This window comes from Cavia porcellus, unplaced genomic scaffold, assembly GCF_034190915.1.
Source record: "Cavia porcellus strain 051 isolate PalLab524CR breed Dunkin Hartley unplaced genomic scaffold, mCavPor4.1 scaffold_7, whole genome shotgun sequence".
NCBI lineage: Eukaryota > Metazoa > Chordata > Mammalia > Rodentia > Caviidae > Cavia > Cavia porcellus.
The window spans coordinates 74,076,375-74,102,295 of NW_026947490.1; the positions used below are offsets into that span (position 1 = coordinate 74,076,375).

The following is a 25,921-nucleotide window of genomic DNA, read 5'->3' on the forward strand; positions in this document are numbered from 1 at the left end:
GATTCACAGGGTGTGGTATGCATACTTGCCATGTCTGTGTATCCTTCACTTTATTTAGTTGGAATTCTTGTGGTCATATAATTTTCATATAGGATGCCAAGGGGTTGTGTGTTTCACTTGCATGAATAGAATCATTAAGGCTTTTCTTGCACATGTTTGTGTGGACAGAGTTGTCATTTCTCTTATGAAATCCTGAGGAGTGGATTTCTGGTCATAAGGTCTGGATTTTGAACTTGCCTGGGAATTTACAAATAGGTTTCCAAAGTGCTTGTACCATCTTAACGAGACCCCAGGTGTTCGGTACACAGGTGAGTGCAGATAAAACAACAGGTGGCAAGTGACAAAGCACAGGAAAGCGGGATGTGTTACTGCGTGGGCCAGAAGCCCAGTTCCATGGGATGTGCTGTTGTGGGTCGAATCTTGGCTCCTGTGTGGCTGTGAGAAGCTGCTGCCCCTTAACTATGATTTTCGTGTACTTGATCAGCAGTGGTGTTTCCTCCCTGGGGACAGCCAGTCCCTCTCACTTCCCTGCTGTCTCTCGTGGACCAGCCCTAACAGACAGGCACTGAGATGGGAAGGGCTGGTTCAGAAACACTGTGAGATGCACACTCTTTTATGTTCAGATTTTGTTGGGGCAGGACTCACCTCTCATGTCATTGTACCATGTCTCAGCATCAGTAGACTTTCATAACATGCACATGATATAATTTGTTAGTTAACAATGATCTCAATTCTTATATCACATTAGTATGGGACCTGATCTAAGGTTATTCTTCCCTGAAATGAAGTATATGGTGACAATTCTGGCTATGCACTATATGACTTGTATAGTCACATGTAATATATAGTAACTCCTTCGGAAAGGAGATTTTTAATCAGTAGTTATAGAAATCTGTTTGAATTGCTGAAATTCTAAGTTACTAGTTGGAAACAAAGTCTGGTGTAACCAGTTCTCTCAGTGTCAATGCAACATAAGTTTTCTCTTAGGTTTGAAACTGTAAGGGGAAGGTGGTACCCTTGCTTGGCAAAGCCAACACTGGACATGCCTAGTACTGTCAGGTGGCCTGGTGACCCAACTGCGAAGGTTAAGCTGCAGACAGCACTTCTCTTGTGATTTGGAGCTAGCCAAGGCTCTCAGTCACCCAGGATGCCTGCCTGTCTTGTCTTGTAGGCTTACCTGTATGAGCTGGGCTCCAGCACTTTCCACCACCGGCTGGCAGGGCACACAGATACCGTGGCTGCAGTGGCCTTCAACCCGGCGGTGCCCCAGGTATGGTCTCCAGGGATGGGATCAGGGCATGTTTTCTCTGTTGCCTATGGCCTCACAGTGTACCTTTTGTATCTGGAAGAGTTTATGTTGGCAAAATTTTATCATATCTGTTGTTACCTATAAATTAAGTATTGATTAAAGGAGGATTTGGGAATAGCAATTTAACTTTGTCTCTGTAAGGCTGAATCTCAAATGTAATCATTAGGTGTTTGTTAACTTGCTGTTTTCACTACATAATGTATTGTGGCAGTCTGGTCTTTCCTCCCTTTCTCCTTTCTGCATGCTGGGGCAGAAACAGGAGCAAGTAGCGGAGAGGCTGTTCTCTCGCCAGTCTGTCCTCCACACAGTGAAGTGAGGAAGCGGCCTTGAAAACTTGTTCTTTTCCTTATGGTAAACCTTTAGATTATTTCCAAGACTTTAGTGTTACAAGTTATGTTTTTAAAATTTATTTTAAAGAAAAAAAAAGAAAAAAAAAAACCAAGACAAAACAGAAAAAAGGGTAGAAATAATACAGAATTTAAAAAACAGTTATTAACACTAAGAAATCTAGTTGATAAATTACATATTGTCCTCTTAGAAATAGTTGTTCAAGTTACAAAATCAAAGCATAAAAAGTGGCTAGACACTCAAACATTGGCAGTGCAAACCATTCTGTTCAATGATCCAATGAAAACTTAGTAATATGGTCATCTATCTTACACACTTAGGCATACATGCAGTTATATCCTTTAGAGCACTTTCCTTCCCTTTCATTTTTACAGTGTCTATTATTTTAGATCTTGTTACTCTTTCAATTTTTATTATTTTTACACTAGAGAGACTGTGACATTTACAGATATTTGATTTATTTCACTTATGTGGATACAAGTTATGTTTTGATGTACATCATTGGGTATGTAATTTTTTTTTTTGCATCTGAGTTTGTTTTCTCAAAGTGGATAATTGGTCATGTTGATATAGGGGAATCAAACTCCCAACTTACTATGTCTGCGAGCTCCTGTTCTCTAAAATCGAAGAATGAATTTTAGGAACAATGGAGATAGAAGAGTAGAATATATTTATTGAGAGAAAGAAAGCTTCTGTCTGAGAGAGAGAGAGAGAGAGAGAGAGAGAGAGAGAGAGAGAGAGAGAGAGACAGAAGGTTAACAGGTTGCCCAGGACTGTGTCTCTTCCAGGGACTTTTATAGAGAAAAACCATGGATGGGGGGGGGGGGGAGGGACAGGGGACTAGGAACTCACAAGGCAGATGGGCATAAGGTGGGACAGAACTATAGTTAGCCAGTAAGATCAATAGTTCAGGTAGAATTGATAACATTAGGGACAAATGGGAAAGCAAGTCACAGTAGAAAAGGGGCATTCTTAGAGCTTTCCCCTAGGGCCTAGGGGGATGGGATAGAGACTGCAGGGTGATAGGGAACTAATTAGAATATCAGCCTTTGAGATGTGGATACTTTTGTTTGATCCTTTGTCTTGAGGCCTGGCCCACAGTAGGAGGTGTCAGTCTCCCCCACAACTGTAAGGTATCTGCACTGGCTCCTTGGAGGACCCAGCCCTGTCTCACTGCCTGTAATATTTATAACTAACTGGGCTGCCTGCAGCAGTGTTACTGAAAAGTGTTCTGATGTGGGCAGATATCTCAGAGTCCCTGTGCCTGCCTTTTTGCGGGGTTGGTGGTTTTATCTGCCTGCTCAGTTAAGCTCAGTGCCAGCAATCAGTACCTCACTGCAAATTGCTCACTTTCACCCTTTAGCTCTTTATCTTTTGCACTCAGTGTTTTGCTTACTAAGTTCACTTAACTTAAAATTTTTGTTTTTGTATTTAGTGGTTTTTTTTCCCTAGATTCGGTTTTGGGTTTTGTTTTGTTGTTTTTTCTTTCAAGCACAGGATTTGATTTATTCTAGTTATTATAGAATCAGAAATTCTGAGTTTGTGCCTGTTGAAATCATAGAACTGTTAACATGTTGTAATAATTTTTGGACTTTGGATATGCATGGATGCTGCTTGTTGCTTTCTGGTCACAGGAGTCCTTACCTGCTGTTGCTCTAAGTGGTGTTAGTGTTTTCCTTGCAAAATGTTTCTTTGATTTATTTTATAATTCACTAATATTTCTTTTTAAAGAATAATCAATCACAGACAAACAGAACTGGGTTATTGAAGAGAAATTGGTAGTAAAAGTTGAACTCATCAATCAATGAAAAAATGGTACTAGGTTTACAGAAGTCCTACTCTGATGCAGGGCTTTAGGGCAGATTATTTAGTTAGGAAGCAGCATGGGCTGTGCCCAGAAACTCTGGGCTGTCATGTGTTTGATGACATGTGACAAGAAGGGCACTGGTTTCTCTTGCTTGAGTCAGTGGAGAGGTGAGTGTCGCAGATTTCAGGGACAGATAGAGGTTTTGGTAGACAAGACTTAAAGATTTTATGACTATTCATTATGGATGGTTCTAATTTAGAGATTTATGCAGAATTTAATGTTAAAACTCAGTCTTCTGATGGGAGATAGAGGACAATGCTTAACCTTGGAGTAAAATTTTGCCTAAAGATATTAGGCTTTGCTCTGGGTGTTGCCTTCACATTGGGCCAGGTGCTCCACAGAACAGGTCTCATCCAGGTTGAGCACCTCCCAGCTCAGTGAGTGAAATAGGACTGTTTGCATTTCTTCCAACTGTTGACTTTGGGGTTTTTCCTTGGCTTTTTTTTTGTTGTTGTTTGTTTTTTTGGCTTTTTAAGGGGTGTTTTTGCCCAGTTTAAGCATGGGTTTTGAGCAGACTCCATTTGATCATGTGTTAAATGTGCCAGATGGTTCCTGGGCAGGATGGAGCCCTGCAGGGCCTGGATCTCTGCGTCAAAGGCACCTGTGTGCTGGAAGCTGTCTTCCTTATTCCTAAGGGAATGGGTCTCAGTGCACTGGCCTCTGCTTATGCTGGCTCAGTCCCTTTCTTGCTGTCTTGGAGAGTATCAGGAGCACACTGAATTGGTGGCAAGGCCATGAAATCAGGTGAGGAGACAGGTGGAAACTACTGGTGTTCATATGTGGGAGACAGACATCCAGGTAGGACAGATAGATGCACGCCAGCAACAATCTGGGGTCAACCCTCAGATGTGGGAACAGGAAATAACTCTCTGGTATAAGCATGGTGGCTGCTATGTGTGCTGGGCAGGGAGATACACTGCTTGGCTTCTTATCTGGGGACTCAGTGCCTGATCATATCGACCTCCAAGGCGCCCTGAGAATGACCCTGCCCACTGAGGTGAAGAAGAGGTCCTCAGCCACAGGTCCTTACCCATGTGCTGCTGTCTTGCGGTAGAGGTAAGATCTGATCCAGTGCCCATTCCTTCTGAGTGCTCCTCCATGCCCTGCGTGGATCCATAATCACAAAATTAAGTCAGCCTGTGAACATGGGAGCTGCATCTTCTTATCCTCGTGACTGGGATTTTGGTTTGCGCTTACTTCCTGGACTGTTAACATTAAGTGGTTTCTGCCATCATGTCCACTCAGTGTCTTACTTTTTGAAACAGGGCTGCACTCATCCTTTGTTGATACACCTTTTACTCGGAATACACAGTTTTTAAAATAATGCTTAACATTTTAAGCTGATTGTAGGTCAGCCAGAGACACAGTGGTGTGAGAGAAACACAACTGGGAGGAGGAGGGAGGTGTGTTCTGCTTGGGGCACGCCTGCAGGCCAAGTGCCAGCAGAGATCTGGCTGCAGAGACCCTGCTGACCTGGGGCCTCCCGTCAGAACTTACGGGCTTCGGGTTCCTTTGGGGCTGTGTTTCGCTTCTGGTACCAGGTCCACTTCCTCTGCCTCTGAATCTAGTGATTCGGCTCCTGGCCAATCCTTCGAACCTCAGGGAAACTATGCAGGACACAGAGCCCAGCCTTGTGCCTTGGCCTGCTCTTGGCAGCCAGGTGCACGAGGCCTCTCTGGAGGCTGAGAGCAGTTTTCCTCCTCGGGCTGCTGGGAGCTTCCCAAGTCTCACTGTGCTGCTTCTGACCTGCCATCTGTTCTTCATCTCACACTACCATATCCATTCTGGGCCAACCACCTCTTCTAATCCCCTGTGGGCCTAAGTTTCTCTCTCTGTTGGACATTTCTATGGGGGAATTCCATGCGCTGACTCAGATAAAGTGGTTTAGTCCAGCGCCTCACATCCTGTCTTCCTCTTGGTGATCTGATCACTGGTCACTCTGTCCGCTCAGGCCCAAGTCTGGAGCTTCCTGGTGCTTAGTCTCCATCACTGCCATCTGCTAGGCCCTTAGAACACTTCAGCTGTCAGACATGGACATGGCCTTATTTCTTATTTGTAGCCTAATACAAAATGGTTGAGTTTGCTCTGAACCTTTCCTTGTACTGGGAGCATACAGTGTAGCAGTCACTCTTCTTGAGTGCTTTATTTACATAATGGAACGATCTTCAGATGTCTTCACAGGGTGAGGGAGCAAAGATGACATCAGCTATCATTGTGACATGGGGACTAGGAAGATGCTCCCCTTTTTGGATGTATTAACCAGAACTGAATTTTAAATGCAAGTTTCTAAAATGTTTGTTTCTATGCTATGAAAGGCAAGCTATATTCTATTTTTATTTATGTGATATTAATATTATTTTCTTTTTTAGTTATTAAATGGTACTGTGTTTTTATATATATATATAAACTGTTCCAGTCCACACTTTTCCTGACTGCTCTTCCCTGCCACATAATAAAGTTAATTTCATTCCCAAGGAATCTACACTGCTTTACTTTTGGAAAATATTCTGCAGATTTTAGCAAAGTCAACAGCCAAACCATAAATTTGATGTCACACAGACCACAGGAATAGGTAGTCTGCCATCATCCTGTTCCCTTTTTTAATAGTTGAGTAGCTTCTGTAATAACTGAAAATTATCCTGCATGAGGTATTGATCTTTTACTGGGATATGGGCTTGACCAGTCCATATTGGAGATAAAGATAGCGAAACATAATCAGAGGACTGGCTTTGAGCTTTGTGGTTGCCACAGAATTTTTTCAACAGAAAGCCCAGGAGCTCAATGAGCTGTGAAATAATTAGGATGTTATTATTTGTATTGTAAACGCTCCAGACCTGTCAGGCTGCAACCCCCAAATTGAGTGTATTGTGTTCCATAGCACAGTATAAAGATTCTCATCTTGAGTCATTGATGAGTCCTGGCCCAAATATAAGTTATCTCTTCTGCACAGCAGTCCAAAAGAAAAGTTTCCGCTATGGATTTAATGCTCATGCATTGTGGGCATGCTGAGTGGTTGGAAAATCATGATATGCAAAATGTATTTGTATACCAACTTCTCTTATTTTGATATTGCCTAAAATTTGGCTAATTTTCTTCTGATTTATTGCTTCATAGAGGAATAATGTACATCAATCAGCAGAATTCTAGAAAATGTTTCTTCACAGTCCATTTACTTTTAAAGCAGAACTCATTAGAAGCCAAGTGAGTTTTACGTTTCACAGGCTGAATAACCTAAGACAGTTATTTACGTACTAACGTACAAAACATAGCTGATCCTTTTTCCAGTCATGTCACATCTGTTGGCCGGGCCGAGGCTGGTGGTGCAGCTGTCACGTGATACAAGACTCAGAGCTGCGTGTGAACGGTGTGCACATTGTGATTCAGAAAGTTTGAGACCTGGAATATGGAAATGTTCATATTTTCTAAGGAAGTATACTGCTTCCTTGCTTTTATTTGGTTGTATCTCATTATTTTAGTGTTTTAAAGAATTGTATTTTTGCCAGTAAGGCTATCTATAAAAATGCTGGATGGATAATAGGCTCTCGATCACAGTACACTGTGATTTACTGGCAAAGCACCAGCATGCGGCAGCTCTCCTACCACTGTTGTGAATAGAAGAGCGGCAGACCCATGGCAAGTCAGCAGTACATTCCTGTATCTTTCAAGTTTTGGCAGATAAAAGTAAAGCGATGTAAGCATCTGTGTGCAGTTTTTGCGTGGACTTAAGTTTGCAAATCTGTGAGGTAAACCCAAAGCAGTGCCACTTCTGGACTGTATGTTAACAGCATGTTTGGTGTTGTAAATAACTGCCCGACTGTTCCACGGCAGCAGCACCAGTGTGCACTTCACTACAGTGACTGAGACCCTGGGCTTCGGACCCCCAGGATGTGGAGACGGCGGTGTTCTGGGCTTTGGCTTTTCTAATAGGGGGGATAGTGATATCTCAGTGTAGTTTACATTCGCACTTCCCTGGTGTCACATGCTGTGAAACATTTTTCAGATGCTTATTAGAAATGTGCATATCTTATATTAAGGTCTTTGGTCCATCATAAATGAGTTTTTTGTTTCCTTCTAGTAAATTTTAAGGGTCCTTTTTACATCTTAAATAAGAGCCACTTACCACATGCATTTCCTACTAGTATGCTCTTCCTTTATGCAGTTGGCCTTTTTTTTTTAAACAGTGTCTTTGACAGAGAAAAAGATTTAATTTTAGTGAAGCTCAGCCTATACATTCTTTGTTTTATAGGTCATATCTTTACTGTTTTTTCTAAAATATCCTCAGCAAACCCAAACTATCTAGATTTTCTCCTCCATTTTCTTCTAGTTTTATCTTTTGATAAAGTTTCTTTCTTCTGTTAGTACATATTTGTCATACAAATTGACCAGATTCATCATAGGGTATATGTCTCCGTACATAATACATCTTAGTTCTTTTTTCTCATTCCTCTCCCCTCCCTTTCCTTCAGCTCTTTTTCCTCTATTTACACAAGCTTTGTTTCCATTTTTTCCTTATGCTCTCTCTTTTCCCTTTTCTTCCCTTCCCCATTCCTCCATCCTGTTCGTTTTCCCATTTGAACATTTCCCATATTTATCCTTCATTATGCTTCTTATTTACACTTTGGGTTTCTTATTGAAGAGAAATGATGTGTGTGATATTTAAGCTTCAGTGTCTGATATTTCCCTTAAAATTATAGTCTCAGGGTGCGTCCATTTTCCTTCAAATGATTCAGATTGATTTTTCTTTTGGGAGAGTAGTACTTCATTGTATATAAATACCACATTTTCTTTATTCATTCATCTTTTGGTGGAAGTGTGGGCTGTTTCCAAGCCTATAAACATGGGTATGCGTATATCACTGTGTATATTGGTGTTCACACTTTTCAGAGGATACCTAGAAGGAGGATGGGTCAAATGGAATCTCTAGTTTTAGTTATTGATGAATCTCCATACTGATTTCTGTAGTGGTTGTACCAGCTTACACTCCTACCAGCAATGGAGGAGGGTTCTTTCCTCCCACAGCACTTGTTATTGGTTGACTTCGTGATGATAGCCATTCTTCCTGGAGTGAGATAGAATCTCAGTGTTGCTTTAATTTGCATTTTTTTAAATTGCCAGTGATGTCAAGCATTTTTAAAAATACTTATTTGCTATCTATACTTATTGGAGAAATGTGTGTATTGCAGATACCCACTTTTGGACTGGATCTTTAAATTAAGGGGTTCTGATTTTTTTAGTTCTTACTATATTCTAGCCCTTTGTTAATGTTAGCCCTTTGAAGAGTAACTGGTCAAATTTTTTTCCCATTTTGTGTGTTGTCAGTTCACTATGTTGATGAGTTCTTCTGCTTTTTAATTTGATGTGATTCCCAGCTATTGATTCTTTGCAGCATTTCCTATGTGATGGTGGTTTTATTTGTGAAGTCTTTGTATAACTATATAATATCTGCGGGAGTTTTACCTATTTTGTCTTTTCAGCAGTTTCTGTTTTTTTATTTAGGTTGGGTATGAATTGGATTTAGTGCATGGTGAGAGATATAGGTCTAGGTTCAGTTTTTGATAGTGAAAAACCAGTTTTCCCAGCATCCTTTATTAAAGAAGCTGTCTTTCTCCCAATAAAGGTATTTGGCCCCCTTTTCAAAGATAAGGTAAGGTACTGGATATCCTTAGTGTTGTTTCTGCTGCTTCTGTTTTGTCCCATTGATCCTTTTCTTTTTGCCAGGACCATACTGTTCTTTTCACTGTACCTTGTAGTATAACTTGAAGTCCAGGATTGTGATGCCTCCTACTTTGCCCTTATTGCCCAGAATTTCTTTTGCTATTATAGACTTCTTGTTTCTATAAAATCTTGGATAACTTTCTCCAGTTCTGTAAGGACTGTTACTGGGATTGCATTAAGTCTATAAAACAGATTTGGCAGTATGGTCTTTTTGGCTATATTGGTTCTGCCTATCCAAGAACATGGGATATCTTTCCATTTTCTGTTATTTTCTTCACCTCCTCTTTTCAGAATATTATAATTTTAATGGTAAAGATCTTTCACTCTCTTGGCTAGGTTAATTCATGCATACTTCATTTTTTCTTGATGCTACTGTGATGGGTATTTTCCCCCTAATTTCCTTCTCTATGAATTTGTTATTGGCATACAGGAATGCTGTGGATTTTTTGAGTGTTGACTGTATCCTGCTACACAGCCAAATTGGATGTTAGTTTTAGGAGTCCTCTGGTGGGGAGTTTTGGGTCTTCCATGTATTGTCTTAGTTACCTTTTACTCGTACCTGAGACAAAATACCTGATGACCGAAGTTAGGGAAGGAAAAGTTTATTTCTTATAGTTCTTGGAGATTTCAGTCCATACTCAGTTGACTCCAAGGCAGGGTGGCATGGAGGGCAGTTCATGGCAGTGACAAATAGCAAGGCAGAAACCTGCAAGAGTAATGGCAGAAAGAAGGTATCTCTCTCTTGCAGGTTTCCGCCTTGCTGTTTGCAGCTGCCATGAACTGCCCGCCATGCCACCCTGGCTCCACCACTAGGTGTGTGTAGCACTCACACCACTAATCTAAGTGCTAGACAACAAACAATCACAAATGCTAGATTTGGTCAAGTCCATAATTTATAAGGCTTGTGGATCACTGCCATAAACCGTGATAAGTATCACGCCACCAACAAATATAATTTAACTTCTTTCTTTCTTATCTATATCCTTTTTATTTTTTCTCTTAACTTATTTGCTGTAGCTAATGTTTTAAGAACTATATTAAACAGAAATGGTGATAGTGGTCATCTTGTCTTATTTCAGATTTTAGAAGGAAAGCTTTCAGTTTCTTTTCATTTAGTGTGATGCTTGTCTTTTTTTTCTTTCATAGATAGCTTTTATGTATGATTAAGATAAAGACCTTCAATTGTTATTTTCTTCCTTTTTAAAATCATATATCATTGTTGGATTTTGTCAGTTTTTTATATCTATTGAAGCGATTGTTGAAGTGTCCTGGCTTCTGTGTCTGTGGTGTGTTACATTTATTGACTTGAATATGTTGAACCATCCGTGCATCCCTGGAATGAGTCCTGCTTGCTCTTGGTGTATGATCTTTTGATCATTCACTGCATTTTGCTTGCCATTATCTTATTGAGGATTTTAAAATCTGTGTTCATTAAAGAGATTGGTCTGTAGATGTCTTTTTTTTGTTTGGGTGCTCTTTTCATTTTGGAATCAGGGTAATGGTTGTTTCCGGGAATGAGTTTGGGAGTATTTCTTGCCTTTTAATTTCATTAAACAGTTTGGGGATTACTAGTGTTAGAGATTCTCTAAAACGCTTGTAGAATTTGGCAGTGAACCAGTTGGAAACTAGGATTTTGTTAGTTGGTAGTTTTTTTTTTTAATGCTTCTTCAGTTTCACTGATGGTTAATGGCTTATTCGTGATTTTCATGTCTTTTTGGTCTGCTTTGGTATTTCATATGTATCTAGGCATTTTTCCATTTCCTCTGAATTTTCCATTTTATTAGAAGTACAAGTTCTCAAAGTAGTTACTGATATTTTCCTTTATTTCAGCAGATTCTGTTGTGATTTCACCTTTTCCATTTCTAATTTCATTGATTTGAGTCTTTTCTTTCCTTACTTTGGTAAGATGAACTAAGGATTTGTCTATTTTGTTTAATCTTTCTAAGAATCAACTTTCATTCATTGATTCTTTGTAATATTTTAGTTTCAATTTCATTAATTTCTGACCTGATCTTTATATCATTGTATTAGATTTGGGTTTGGGTTGCTCTCATTTTGCTTGGACTTTGAAATTCATCAGTAGATTATTTATTTGAACTTATTCTGTTTTTCTGATGTGGGAGTCCACTGATCTGAACTTCCTTCTCAGGACTACTTTCATTGTGTCCCATAGCTTCTGGTATGTCATGGTAGTATTATCATTTGACTATATAAAATGTCTTTAATTTCATTTGTGACCCATGAATTCATGGGTCACAAGAAGCTATTTTTAAATCAAGAATTAAGAAGCTATTTTTAAATTTCCATTTGTTTGCATAGTTTATGTGGTTTCTTTTGCCACTTAAGTCTAATTTCAGTGATCTGAAATGAGTTTCAGTGATTATCTTATGATCTTAAAACACTCATGGCATAATTTCTATTTCTTTGCATTGACTTAAACATGTTCTCTGAGCTGTTTTAGAGAAACTCCCATATGCTGCTGAGAAGAATGTGTATTTGATGTTGGGTGGAAGACTCTGTAGATATCTACTAAGTCCATTTGTTCAAAGGTTTGGTTTAACTTGTATTTATTAATTGATTTTTTTTTTTTTGTCTAGGGGATCTATTTGTAATAGGGGGATATTGAGGTCTTCCATTACAATTTTATTAGTGTTTATCTAGTTATTCCTGTCCATCAGTGTTTGTTTTAAGATGTTGAATGTGCCAGTATTGGGTGCATATATGTTTATAACTGTTAACACTTGCTGCTGAATTGCTCCCTTAATTGTGATGACCTTTGTCTCTTCTGCTTAGTCTGAGCTTGAAATTCACTTTGTCTGAAATTAGGATAATACTCCTGCTTTTTTGGTGGGAGGTTCAAGTTGCATGGAATGTTGTTTTCTAGCCTTTGTTTTTTAATCTGTGAGTAATTTTTTGGATCAAATGTGTTTCTTTTGTGCTGCATATTGCTGGGTTTAATTTCTTTTTTTTATTTTATTTAAGAGGAAAAAGAGAAAAACACAAAACAAAACAAAGCGGTGTAAGGGTACACGTAATACAGAACTACAAAAAAAAAAACATAACAGTAAGAAATCACCTGTTAATAGATTACATATTATCATCTTGAAAATAGTTGCTCAAATCACAGTATCAAAGAATACAAGGTGGACATTCAAACAGGGAGACTGCAAACAGCTGTGTTCAATGATCCAAAAACATTGATATAGTCAGCTATTTAACACCCCTAATCACACTTGCTGTTATATCCGTTAGAGCTCTTTTTATTTTTTTTTCCCTCTCTTTTTTACAACAAAATTTACACATTTTGGATTTTATTACTCCTTAGTGCTTATTACTTTTTTTGGGGGGGGGGAGAGAATACAGTCAAATATGGCAAAACAAAGCTGTCAGTCAAAACTAAGGATAGACATAGCACATGGTGTAGAACAGAGCACAAGGTTATCAACAATGGTTATTAACGTTGTCTCTTGTTTCCTTAAAAAGAATTATCTATCTCATTAGATATTATAAAGTTGGACAAAACAGTAGAGAAGAAGACCAATAAAACTTAGGCATTGTAAACATTACAGGACTTCCAAAGGAGACAATAGTCAAACCAGAATGGGCATCTTAGTGAATCTTATTGCCTTCAAAGTAGTTGCCTATATCCTCAAACTTGATACTATCATACAGAATGGAACAGAGTCTAATCAGTCAAAACAAGATTGTGGGAGTATTACAGGACTTCAAAACAAGTTAATAGGAAATCAAAAAGAGTTACTATATATATGTCCTAATTTTTTAAATTTTTTCCCTTAAGTAAGACAAACTTAAGAAATGACTAATTTTTTTTAAAAGAATAAGGGGGAGATTGAGATAAAACAGGACATAACAATATAACAATAGAGGTCCCAGCATGACTGTTTCAGCAACCTAGTACTTCACCACCATATAACCCGACTTAATAGTAGTTACCATAGTGTATGTCTTTTTCCTTGAAATATTTGGATAAAACTTCATATACTCTAGCTTCAAGTATTTCCGTATCAAGAAGCCCAGAATAAAGCCTTTCTAATTAATGAGTGAAAACTTTATAAGGCTTCAAGGCCACCTAATGGGGAATCATGATTACCACATATTTTTATATATTTGAATCATTACTTACATTAGGGAAACTATTCGGTATTCACACATGCGAGATTGATTTATTTCACTTATGAGTATGGTCTCAAGCTGCGCCCATTTATTGATAAATATCTCAATGTGATCCTTCTTTATAGCTGAATAATACTCCATTGTATAGAAATACCACAACTTTTTTATCCATTCCTCAGTTGATGGACACTTGGGTTGTTTCCAAGATCTGGCGATTACAAATTGTGCTGCTATAAACATAGGTGCACATATATCACTGTGGTATGATGCTTTCAGTTCTTCTGGGAATATGCCTAGAAGTGGAATAGCTGGAATAAATGGGATTTCCAATCCCAACTTTTTGAGAAATCTCCAGACAGATCTCCACAAAGGCTGTACCAGTCTACACTCTCACCAGCAGTGCAGGAGAGTTCCTTTTTCCTCACAGCCTCTCCAGCATTTGTTGTTTTGGTTTTCTTGATCCTGGCCATTCTTTCAGGAGTGAGATGGTATCTCAGTGTGGTTTTAATTTGCATTTCTCTAATGACCAAAGATGATGACCATTTTTTCATGTATTTATTTGCCATTTGCATTTCTTCCTCTGAGAATTGCGTATTCATCTCAGATGCCCATTTTTGGATTGGATCTTTGAATTTTGGAGGTCTGAGTTATTTTAATTCTTTATATGTTTTAGACAAGAGTCCCTTGTCTGAGAGTTCACTAAAATCTTTTCCCAGCTTGCGGGTTTTCTTTTCACTATGCTGGTGATTTCTTTTGACATGCAGAAACTTTTTAATAAGAAGTGGTCCCAGTTATTGATTCTGGGAAGTATTTCCCGTGCGGTTTGAGTCCTGTTCATGAATTCTCTGCCTACTCCTATGTCTCCAAGGTTTCTATCCAATTTGTCTTCCAATAGATTTAGTGTTTCTGTTTTAATATTCAGATCTTTGACCCATTTAGATTTTAATTTAGTACATGGTGATAGACATGGGTCTAGCTTTACTTTTCGGCAAATGGAGAGCCAGTTTTTCCAGCACCATTTATTAAAGAGACTGTCGTTCTTCCAGTGAACCTGCTTTGCTCCTTTATCAAAGATAAGGTGGTTGAGTGTGTTTGTAGTTGTGGTTGTATCTTCCAATCTATTCCATTGATCTTTGGTTCTGTTTTGATTCCAATACCATGTTGATTTTACTACTGTTGCTTTGTAGTATAATTTCATGTCAGGGATTGTGATGCCTCCTGCTTTGTCTTTGCTGCTTAGAATTGCCTTTGCGATTCTAGGTCTCTTCTGGTTCCAGATGAAATTTAGGAGTGATTTCTCTAGATCTATAAGGTATGTTGATGGTATTTCTATTGGGATTGCATTGAATCTGTATAAGAGTTTTGGGAGAATGGCCATCTTCACAATGTTTGTTCTTCCTATCCATGAGCAAGGGATGTCTTTCCATTTTCTGAGATCATCTTCAATTTCCTTTTTCAGTGTATTATAATTTTCACTGTATAAGTCTTTCACTTCTTTCGTAAGAGTAATTCCTAAATATTTCATTTTTTTGCTTGCTAATGTGAATAGTCCAGTTTCTCTTATTTCCCTCTCTGTGATTTTGTTGTTCGTGTATAGGAATGCTATTGATTTCTGAGTATTGATTTTGTATCCAGCCACATTACTGAATTTATTTATTGTATCTAAGAGTCTTTCAGTGGAGTTTAGTGGGTCTTCTATGTAGAGTATCATGTCATCTGCAAACAATGATAATTTAACTTCTTTTTTTCCTATCTTTACCCCTTTTATTTCTCTTTCTTGCCTAATTGCTCTGGCTAGTACTTCCAGTACTATATTAAATAGGAGTGGTGATAAAGGACATCCTTGTCTTGTGCCCGATTTTAAAGTAAAGGCTTTCAATTTTTGGCCATTTAGTATGATGCTGGCTGTTAGTGTGTCATAAATGGCCTTTATTATATTGAGGTAAAGACCATTTATTCCAATTTTCTGTAAAGTTCTTATCATGAATAAGTGTTGGACCTTATTGAAGGCTTTTTCTGCATCTATAGAAATGATCATGTGATTCTTATTTTTGGCTTTATTGATATGGTGGATTACATTTATTGATTTGCGTATGTTGAACCATCCTTGCATTCCTGGGATGAATCCCACTTGGTCATGGTGTATAATCTTCTTGATGATTTGCTGGATCCTATTTGCCAATATTTTATTGAGGATTTTTGCATCTGTGTTCATTAGGGAGATCGGTCTATAGTTCTCTTTTATAGTTGGCTCTTTCTCAGGTTTTGGTACTAGAGTAATATTTGCTTCCAGGAATGACTTAGGAAGGATTGCTTCCCTTTCAATTTCATTGAACAGTTTGAGGAGTGTCGGCATTAGGTCTTCTTTGTATTTCTTGTAGAGTTCTGCAGTGACTCCATCTGGGCCTGGGCTCTTCTTGGTGGGTAAGGACTTAATTACATTTTCAATTTCATTAGCAGAGATTGGGTTATTCAACAGTTTTACATCCTCTTGATCTAGCTTTGGTACTTCATATGCTTCTAAGAATCTGTCTATTTCTTCTGTGTTATCAAACTTTTGAGAGTAGAGGTTTTCGAAATAGGTGTTGATGATCCTCTGTATTTCTATTGGGTCTGTAGTGATTTCTCCTTTTTCATTTCTTATTGCATGAATTTGAGCTTTTTCTTTCCTTTTTTTAATAAGGTTGGCTAGGGGCTTATCGATTTTATTTATTCTTTCAAAGAACCAACTCTTTGATTCGTTGATTCTTTGGATTGTTTTCTTAGTCTCTATTGCATTGATTTCTGCTCTGATTTTTATAATTTCCTCTCTTCTTTTGGCTTTGGGCTTGACTTGCTCTTCTTTTTCTAGCTGTTTCAGGTGTAGCATCAAGTTATTTATTTGTATTCGTTCTGTTTTCCTGATGTGGGAACTCAGTGCAATAAACTTTCCTCTCAGGATGGCTTTCATTGCATCCCACAGATTCTGGTAAGTTGTATCTGCATTTTCATTTTCTTTTATGTATTGTTTAATTTCTTCTTTAATTTCTTCTGTGACCCACTGATTGCTCAAGGGTGTGTTATTCAGTTTCCATGTGTTTGTCGGATTTTTGCAGTATCTTTTATCGTTAATTTCTAATTTCAGAGCGCTATGATCCGATAACATGCAAGGGATGATTTCAACTCTTTTGCATTTGCTTAAATATGTTCTGTGAGCTAATATATGGTCTGTTTTAGAAAATGATCCATGTACTGCTGAGAAGAATGTGTATTCTGATGTTGTTGGGTGGAACATTCTGTATATGTCTATCAAACCCATTTGTTCACAGGTGTGATTCAGTTCTGTTATTTCTTTGCTCATTTTCTGTCTGGTTGATCTGTCCCTTGGTGTCAATGGCGTATTAAGGTCTCCTGTTACAATTGTGTTACTGATAATTTGAGTTTTCATTTGTGTTAATAATTGTTTTATATAACTGGGTGCTCTGGAGTTTGGTGCGTATATATTTAAGATAGTTATCTCTTCCTCTTGGAGTTTTCCCCTTACGAGTATGTAGTGATCTTCTTTGTCCTTTATGGTCATTGTTGGTTTAAAGTTCACGTTGTCTGCAAACAGAATGGCTACTCCTGCCTTTTTTTGGATTCCTACTGCATGAAGAATTATTTTCCATCCTTTGACTTTCAGTCTGTGAGTATCCTTCTGGGTTAGATGGGTTTCCTGTAAACGGCATATGGTTGGATTTTGTTTCTTGATCCATTCTGCTAGTCTGTTTCTTTTGATTGGTGCATTGAGACCATTTATATTAATGGTTATTACTGTTAAATGCTGGTTAATTGTAGGAATGTTATCTCTCTGCTGTTGCATCTTTATCTTTCTGTTCTGTTTAATTATTTGCTTTGCTTAGTGGTTTTTTCCTTTGTGTATCTAAACTGTCTTTCAATATTTTTTGCAGGGTTGGTTTGGTGTTCATGAAGTTCTTCAGCTGTTCTTTGTCATGGAAGTATCATATTTCACCATGTATTTTGAATGATAGTTTTGCAGGATATATCAGTCTTGTTTGGAAATCATTTTGCTTTAGGAGGTGGAATATTTCACTCCATGTTCTTATTGACTTTATCGTTTGTGCTGAGAAGTCTGCTGTGATTCTGATAGGTTTTCCTTTATAGGTGATCTGTCTTTTCTCTCTGACAGCTTTTAGTAATCTATTCTTGTGTTGGATTTCTGGGATGGTGATTATTATATGTCTGGGTGTAGTTTTATTTTGGTTATGACTATTTGGAGTTCTATATGCTTCACTGATCCTGATGTCAGTTTCTGATCTCATGCTTGGGAAATTTTCAGCTATTACTTCTCTAAATATCCTCCTGACATCCTTCATGTTGTCTCCCTCTCTTTCATTAATCCCTATCATTCTTATGTTATTCTTCTTTGCATCGTCTTGCAGTTGTTGAATTGTTGTTTCCTGATTTCTTGTTATTCTCAAAAGATCTTTCCTTTCCTGTTCACTAGCTGCAATCCTGTCTTCAAGGTCTAAAATTCTATCTTCACTTTTATTAAGGCGGTTTTTAGAACTTTCAGTGGAGTTTTTTATTTCCCGTATATCTCTGTGTATCTGCATTATGTATTCTGTGTTTCTTATATTGCTCGTCTAGGGATTCTATCTTTTTGTTTAGTTCCTCCAATTTTTTATCTGTGTTTTCTTTAGATATATTTAGAATCTCTTTCATTTCTTTTATCATTTCTTCTTTTATCTGGGAGATTATTTCGAGTTTGAATTTCTTTAAAGCTTCCTGGAGTTGCTTGTCAATTTCAGTAGCTATTGTGTCCGATATATGAGGTGGATGGGATATATTTTCTTCTATATACATCGCTCCTAGGGTTTCTTGAGATGGGCTGGAGGTTTGAGGTTGTAATTTGGTCTTTCGTTTTGTCATTTTCCTATATTTCTGTGTTTCAAGTGTTATTTGAAAGCTTCCTCAGGATCTGTTGAAAATCCCCTTTTATGTTTGCAGCTACTGAGACTCTGGCACCACGCTACCCCAAGCCATTGGGCCTACAAAACCAGTGGCCCTCCTCTGCCTGCTCAGAACTCCGCAGTTCTAGACAAGCTGGGCCTCAGGGACACTGTGCGCCCACCTGCCCCTTGGAAGCTCCACAGTTCTTCAATTGCAGCCGGGTTAGGGTACTCACCACAGGCCTTGGTGCCTCAGGAACCTGTGGTCCCTCCCTGCTTGCATAGATATCCACAGTCCTCCAGACACACGGAGAGGCCGATGCAGGCACCCCAGATCTGCCCAGCTCCTCCTCTGTACACCGATGGCCAGGTGCGGCAGCACAACAGGCTGGGCTCCGCTGATAGTGTGGGCCCGCCCACCCGTCGGGAGCTCAGCAGTTCTCCAAGTGCAACAGGAATGGGGAGGCTGATGTGGAAGCCTCAAACCCACCTCTCCCCTTCACTGTACCTGGAAGCCTGGGTGGACTCCAACAGTCTGGGTGGAGATATCCAGAGTCCTCCAGACACGCAGAGAGCCCGATGAGGGCACCCCAGATCTGCCCAGCTCCTCCTCTGCACCCCAATGGCCAGGCGTGGCAGCACAACAGGCTGGATGGGTTTAATTTCTTGATCTACTCTGCCAATCTCCGTCTTTGGATTAGGAACTGAGACCATTCACATGTAGAGTTATTACTGAAAGGTGTCAACTTATTCCTGTCATAGCATTATTTTCCTGTTGCTGATTTTCTCATTTTCCTCTTTGCTTAGCTGCTTATCCTGCCAAGTGTATTCATTCTTTTTGACTTACTGACTTTCTGACTCCTTTGTTGGATTGATTTTCTCTTTGTAGGACATACTTGATAACTGTCTATAATGCTGATTTGGTGGTAATGGATTTCTTGAGATGTTCCTCGTCATGAAAATACCTCATTTCTCCATCAATTTTTTATTTTATTTATTTTAAAGAGAGTAAAACAAAACAGAACAAAGCAGATCAGAAGAAAACAATGTAAGTGACACAGGATTTCAAAGCAAGACATGAGGAGATAACAGTGGCTACCATAATGTCTCTTGTTTTCTTCTAAATAGTTGTCTATATCTTCACACACAATGAATTCATATAAAACAAAATAGTTACAAAACTGATCAAAACAGAATAATGAAGGCATCACAGGTCTTCAAAACGAGACAATAGGAAAATAAAAAATGGCTGCCATAATGTCTCTTATTTTCTTCAAAATAGCTGTCCATACCTTCATGTATGTTGAAATTAAATAATAGAAAACAGACCAAAACCACTCTAACCAAAGAAAAAAGCATTACTGAGTTTCACAGCATGATGATAGTAAATCAGCAATGGATACCATAATGTCTGTTTTTCTTCAAAGTAGCTGTTCATTTTATTATGCAAAATACAACTGATTCTCGTAAAGTGTTTACCTACATGTACATCTATCCTTTCAGTATTAGAGGGGGGAAGAAAACCAAACAAATACAAATTACTAGAAAAGAAACAAAAAAGACAAATATATAACAATAGCAAAGAGCCCAAAACAATGACGATATAGGCCTTCAAAACAAGGTGGTAGGAATATAACTAAGGTTGCTATTTTACATAGTAATCTTCAAAAGAGTTCCTCAGATCACCAGACACAAACATACAAAATTGATTCAATCCTATGAATGTTAACTGTTTTGTTCCAAGAACTAATAAAATTTGTAGCACAATCACCTTAGCTATCTTAAGGGTATTTATAGAAATTTAAATATTTTTCTTTTCCCTTCCTTTTTTCACTCCTTTCCCCCGAGATATTATTTTCCCCCTTTGAGCAGGTTCTTACCCATTCACAGTATTTAGTGAGGATTTTGTATCTTATGTGCTCTTACCACTACTTATAGGGAGATAATATGGTATTTACACATATAAGTTTGATTTATTTCATTTATGAATATGGTCTCAAGTTGTATACATTTACCTATAAAAATCTCAGTGTGATCCTTCTTTATAGCTAGTAATACTTCATTGTATAAAATTACATCTTTTTAATCCATTCTTCAGTTGATAGGCCTTTGGGTTGTTTCCAAGATCTGGCTATTACAAATTGTGCTGCTATAAATATGGGTGCACATACATCTCTGTGATATAATGTTTTCAGTTCTTCTGGGAATATGCCCAGAAGTAGAATAGATGATGGGTCAAATGAGATTTCCGACCCCAGGTTTTTGAGAAAAACTGGTTTTACCAGTCTACACTCCCACCAACAGTGCAGAAGAGTTCCTTTTTCCCCACAGCCTCTCCAGCATTTGTTGTTGGTAGTTTTCTTGATCCTGGCCATGCTTTCAGGAGTGAGATGGAATCTATGTGGTTTTAATTTGCATTTCTCTAATGACCAATGATGCTGAACATTTTTTATGTATTTATTTGCCATTTGTATTTCTTCATATGAGAAATGTGTATTCATCTTAGATGCCCAGTTTTTGGATTGGATCTCTGAATTTTGGGGGTCTGATTTTCAAAAAAATTCTTTATATGTTCTAAACAGAAGTTCTTTGGGAGACAGTGGACTAAGATATTTTTCACAATTCATAGGTTTCAGTTTTACTCTGTTGAGATTCTGATGGGCTTTCCTTTATACATGATCTGCCTCCTTTGTCTAACCACTTTTTTTTTTTTTTTTGTCTTTTTGCTTTTTATTGGTACTGGGGATCGAACTCACGACTGCCTGCTTACAAGGCAGGCACTTATGCCACTGAGCTAAATCCCCAGCCCCTGTCTAACCACTTTTAATATTCTATTCTTTTGCTGAATTTTGGGGATGTTGATTGTTACATATGCGGGTGTAGATCTGTTTTGATTATGGCTATTAGGAGTTCTATATGATTCACTTATCTGCATGTCAGTTTCCATTCTTATTGTTGGGAAATTTTTGGCTATTACTTCTGTAAATAGTCTTTTGATATCATTTGTGTTGTCACTTCTTGTTCATTTATATTTCTCAGTGATATGTTGTTTTTCTTTGTATCACCTTGGAACTGTTGAATTGCTATTTATGTATTCTTTGTTAGTTTTAAAAGATCTTTCCTTTCCTTTTCACTAGCTGCAATCTTATCTTCAATGTCTGAACCTATTTTCACTTTCATTGAGGCAGTTTTACCAAATCTTGATGGAATTTTTGATTTCCTGTATATTTCTTTCAATCTGTTTCATGCATTCTGTTTATTTCTTATATTGTCCATTCAGAGTTTCTATATTTTTCCAGTTTTCCTCTAATTTTTTAACTATGTCTTCTTTAAATGTGTTCAACATTTCTTTGGTTACGTTTATCGTGTCTTCTATTCCCTGGGAGATTATTTCTGATCTGAGCTCCTTTATAGCTTCCTGGAGTTATTTCTTTGCTTCTATTGCTATCATTTCTTAAGTTTCAGGTATGGCTTATGTTGTCTTTATGTTCATATATGCTAGGCTTGTTTGGGATGGGCTGGAGGTTTGAGACTGCATTTTGCTCTTTCGTTTTGGCATATGATGCTAGCTGTTGGTTTGTCATAGATGGCATTTATCATATTGAGGTAAAGACCATCTATTCAAATTTTCTGTAAGCTTCTTATCATGAATGAGTGTTGGACCTTATCAAAAGCTTTTTCTGCATCTATAGAAATGATCATGTGATTCTCACTTTTGGCTTTATTGATAAGATGGATTACATTTATTGACTTACGTATATTGAACCATCCCTGCATGCCTGAGATGAATCCCATTTGATTGTGGTGTATAATCTTCTTGATGATTTGCTGCATCCTATTCACCAATATTTTATTGAGGATTTTTGCCTCTGTGTTCATTAGGGAAATTGGCCTGTAGTTCTCTTTTTTAGTTGGGTCTTTCTTAGATTTTGGCATTAGAGTTATGTTTGCTTCCAGGAATGACTTAGGAAGAATTGCTTCCCTTTCGATTTCACTGGAGAGTTTGAGGAGTGTTGGCATTAAGTCTTTTGTGTATTTCTTGTAAAATTCTGCAGTGAATCCATCTGGGCCTGGGCTCTTCTTTGTAGGTAAGGACTTAATTACATTTTCAATTTCATTAATAGAGATTGGGTTATTCAGCAGTTTTACATCTTCTTGACCCTGTGTTGGTACTTCATATGTTTCTAGGAATCTGTCCATTTCTTCTGTGTTATTAAACCTATGAGAGTAGAGGTTTTGAAATAGGTGTTGATGATCTTCTGTATTTCCACAGGGTCTGTAGTGATTTCGCCTTTTTTGTTCCTTGTTGCATGAAATTGAGCTTTTTCTTTCTTTTTTAAAATTGGTTTGCTAAGGGCTTTTCAATTTTATTTATTCTTTCAAAGAACCAACTCTTTGATTCATTGATTCTTTGGATTGTTTTCTTAGTCTCTATTGCATTAATTTCTGCTTGAATTTTTATGATTTCCTCCCTTTTTTGGCTGACTTGCTCTTCTTTTTCTAGATATTTGAGGTGTAGCATCAGGTTGTTTATTTGTGTTCTTTCTGTTTTCCTGATGTGGGAACTCAGTGCAATAAATTTTCCTCTGTAGACTGCTTTCATTGCATCCCACAGATTCTGGTAAGTTGTATTTGTATTTTCATTTGCTTGTAGATATTGTTTAATTTCTTCCTTAATTTCCCCTCTGACCTGTTTGCTCAAGAGTGTATTATTTAATTTCCATGTGTTTGTGGGTTTTTTTTTGCAGTTTCTTTTATCATTAATTTCTAGTTTCATGGTGCTATGATCTGATAACATGCATGGGATAATTTCAACTCTTTTGCATTTATTTAAATATATTCTGTGGGTTTATATGTGGTCTGTTTTAGAGAATGTCCCATGTAATTCTGAGAAGAATGTATATTCTGATGTTGGATGGAACACTTTGTATATGTCTATCAAGTCCATTTGTTCACAAGTGTGATTCAGTTCTGTTATTTCTTTGCTGATTTTCTGTCTGGTTGATCTGTCCCTTGGTGTCAATAGTGTGTTATAGTCTCTTGTTATAATTTTGTTATTGTTAATATGATTTTTCATTTCTATTAGTACTTGCTTTGTATAACTGGGTGCTCTGCAATTTGGTGCATATATATTTAAGAATGCTATCTCTCCCTCTTGAAGTTTTCCCCTGAACAATATGTAATGACCTGCTTTTTCTCTTAGGATCATTCTTGGTTTAAAATTCACATTATCTGCAAACAGGATAGCTATCCTTGCTTTTTTGGGGGTTCCTGTTGCATGTAGTATTGTTTCCCATCCTTTCACTTTCAGTCTATGAATTTCCTTTTGGGTTAGATGAACTTCTTGTAGACAGCATATGGTTGGATGTTGTTTCTTGATCCACTCTGCCAGTCTGTTTCTTTTAATTGGTGAATTGAGACCATTTACATTAATGGTTGTAACTGTTATATATTGGTTTATTGTTGACATGTTATATTTTTGCTGTTGCATTTTTATCTTTCCATACTGTTTAGTTGTCTGTCTTGTTCATTTGTTTTTTCCTATGTGCATCAAAGTGTCTATCAGTATTCTTTGCAGGATTGGCTTAGTGATCATGAAGTTTTTCAGCTGTTTTTTGTCATGAAAGTTTCTTATATCTCCATCCATTTTGAAGGACAGTTTTTCTGGGTACATCACTCAGGGTTGGAAGTCATTTTCCTTTAGGATCTGAAATACTCACTCCATACTCTTCTTGGCTTCATTGTTTGTGTTGAAAAATCTACTGTAATTCTGATAGGCTTTCCTTTATAGGTGATCTGTCTCTTCTCTCTGACAGCTTTTAATATTCTATTTTTATGTTGGATTTCTGGAATGGTGATTATTGTATGTCTGGGTGTAGTTTTGTTTTGGTTATGGCTATTTGCAGTTCTATATGCCTCACTAATCCTAATTTCAGTTTCCATTTTCATGGTTGGGAAAAATTTTCAGCTATTACTTCATAAATAGTCTCTTGATATCATTTGTGTTGTCCCCTTCTTTTTCATTTATCCCTATCAATCTTACGTTGTTTTTCTTTGAGTCATCTTGCAGCTGTTGGATTGTTTCCTGATTCCTTGTTATTTTTAAGAGATCTTTCCTTTCCTGCAATCTTGTCTTCGAGATCTGAAATTCTGTCTTCACTTTCATTGAGGCAGTTTTGACAACTTTCAATGTAATTTTTGATTTCCTGTATATCTCTTTGAATCTGCTTTAAGTATATTTTGTTTCTTATATTGTTCATCCAGGGACTCTATGTTTTTGTTTAGTTCCTCTGATTTTTTAACTGTGTCTTCTTTAGATGTGTTCAGCATCTCTTTCATTACTTTTGTCATTTCTTCTTTTATCTGGAAGATTATTTCTCTTTTGAATTTCTTTAAAGCTTACTAGAGTTGCTTCTTTATTTCAGTTACTATTATTTCAGGTACTTCAGGCATATGGAAAGTTTTCTTGTATGTACATGGGTCCTAGGCTTTCTTGGGATGGCTGGATATTTGAGATTGCCTTTTGATCTTTTGTTTTTTCATTTTCCTATATTTGCATTTTCAAGTGTTGTCCAAAGCTTCCCCTGGGCATGTTGGAAATTAGGTCCTATGTCCTGGGCTCCTGGCACTCCTCTGGTAGCGTAGCTCCTCCTTGGGCAGCGAGGCCCCTGGATTAAAAGAAGGTTGCCAGGCTCCTCTCAGGTAGGCCTAAAGCCTCCTCAAGCCACACAGCCCCCTCCTTTGGCAGCAAAGATCCCCGGACAGAAAGAAGGCCACCAGGCATGGTCCAGGCAGGCCCTAATCCTGCTAAGCCCCATCTAGTGTTGCCACAAGCCGAGTGGGTCCCCAACCACCTAGAGCAAGGATCTTACACTCTTCCGGGGATCAGGTGTTGTGTAACCATCCACCACCTTGGGTGAATAAGCTCCCCGGCTGAAAGAAGGTCACCCCTGTGGTCTAGGTAGGCCTCAAACCTCCTCCACAGGGCTGCTCCCTCCTCCAGGCAGTGGCAGGAGTGTTAGTGCTCTCCAGGCCAATAGAAGGTCGCAGGCAAGGCCGGAGCAGCTCCCTCCTCCAGGCGAGGCCAAGCTTCTTAACTACTGAAGTTGATGCAGTATATAAGCCATAACAATTTCTAATTCTTTGGTAAACCAGTCATGCATGTCTTGTATCATTTCGTTGAGTGCATCTAGCTTTCTCTTATTATCTTCTCAGTGCCCCTGCATCGTTGTGGTTATTAGGTGCATTATTTATTTAGTTATATCCTATCTAATCCACTGAGTATCTCCTTGAGCTGTTTGCTAACCTGTGCCATGCTTTTGAGTAATTCAGGTGTGTCTTATACTGTTCTGCTTCTTTATGCTCCCTGGAATGGCATCAGGGAAGTTGCAAGTTTGGGGAAACATTTTGTTGGTTTTTTGTCTCTTATTTTTGTTTGTTTCCATGCTGAGATTTCTGGATGCTTATATTTTAAATTCTTGTTGCTAGCATAGAGATCTCTTTAGGTGCTTTTCAGTGATGTACTTTGGACATACCTAACTATGGTACTTTGCCACATCCCCATGTTTCAATCACTCTGGTTATTTTGGGAAAGGAGGATGGAATGTAGTTAGCCTA

General features: G+C 38.0%; 1 protein-coding gene across 1 annotated transcript in view; it reads left to right on the plus strand.

The window, feature by feature from the left end:
• The window catches only part of Wdr27 (WD repeat domain 27), a 241,592-nt gene that overhangs the window by 130,047 nt on the left and 85,624 nt on the right, over positions 1–25,921 (plus strand). Inside the window, exon 24 of the mRNA XM_063253857.1 lies at positions 1,172–1,270. Within this exon, the coding sequence (XP_063109927.1) occupies positions 1,172–1,270 (99 nt within the window). The remainder of the gene's footprint in view (positions 1–1,171; positions 1,271–25,921) is intronic.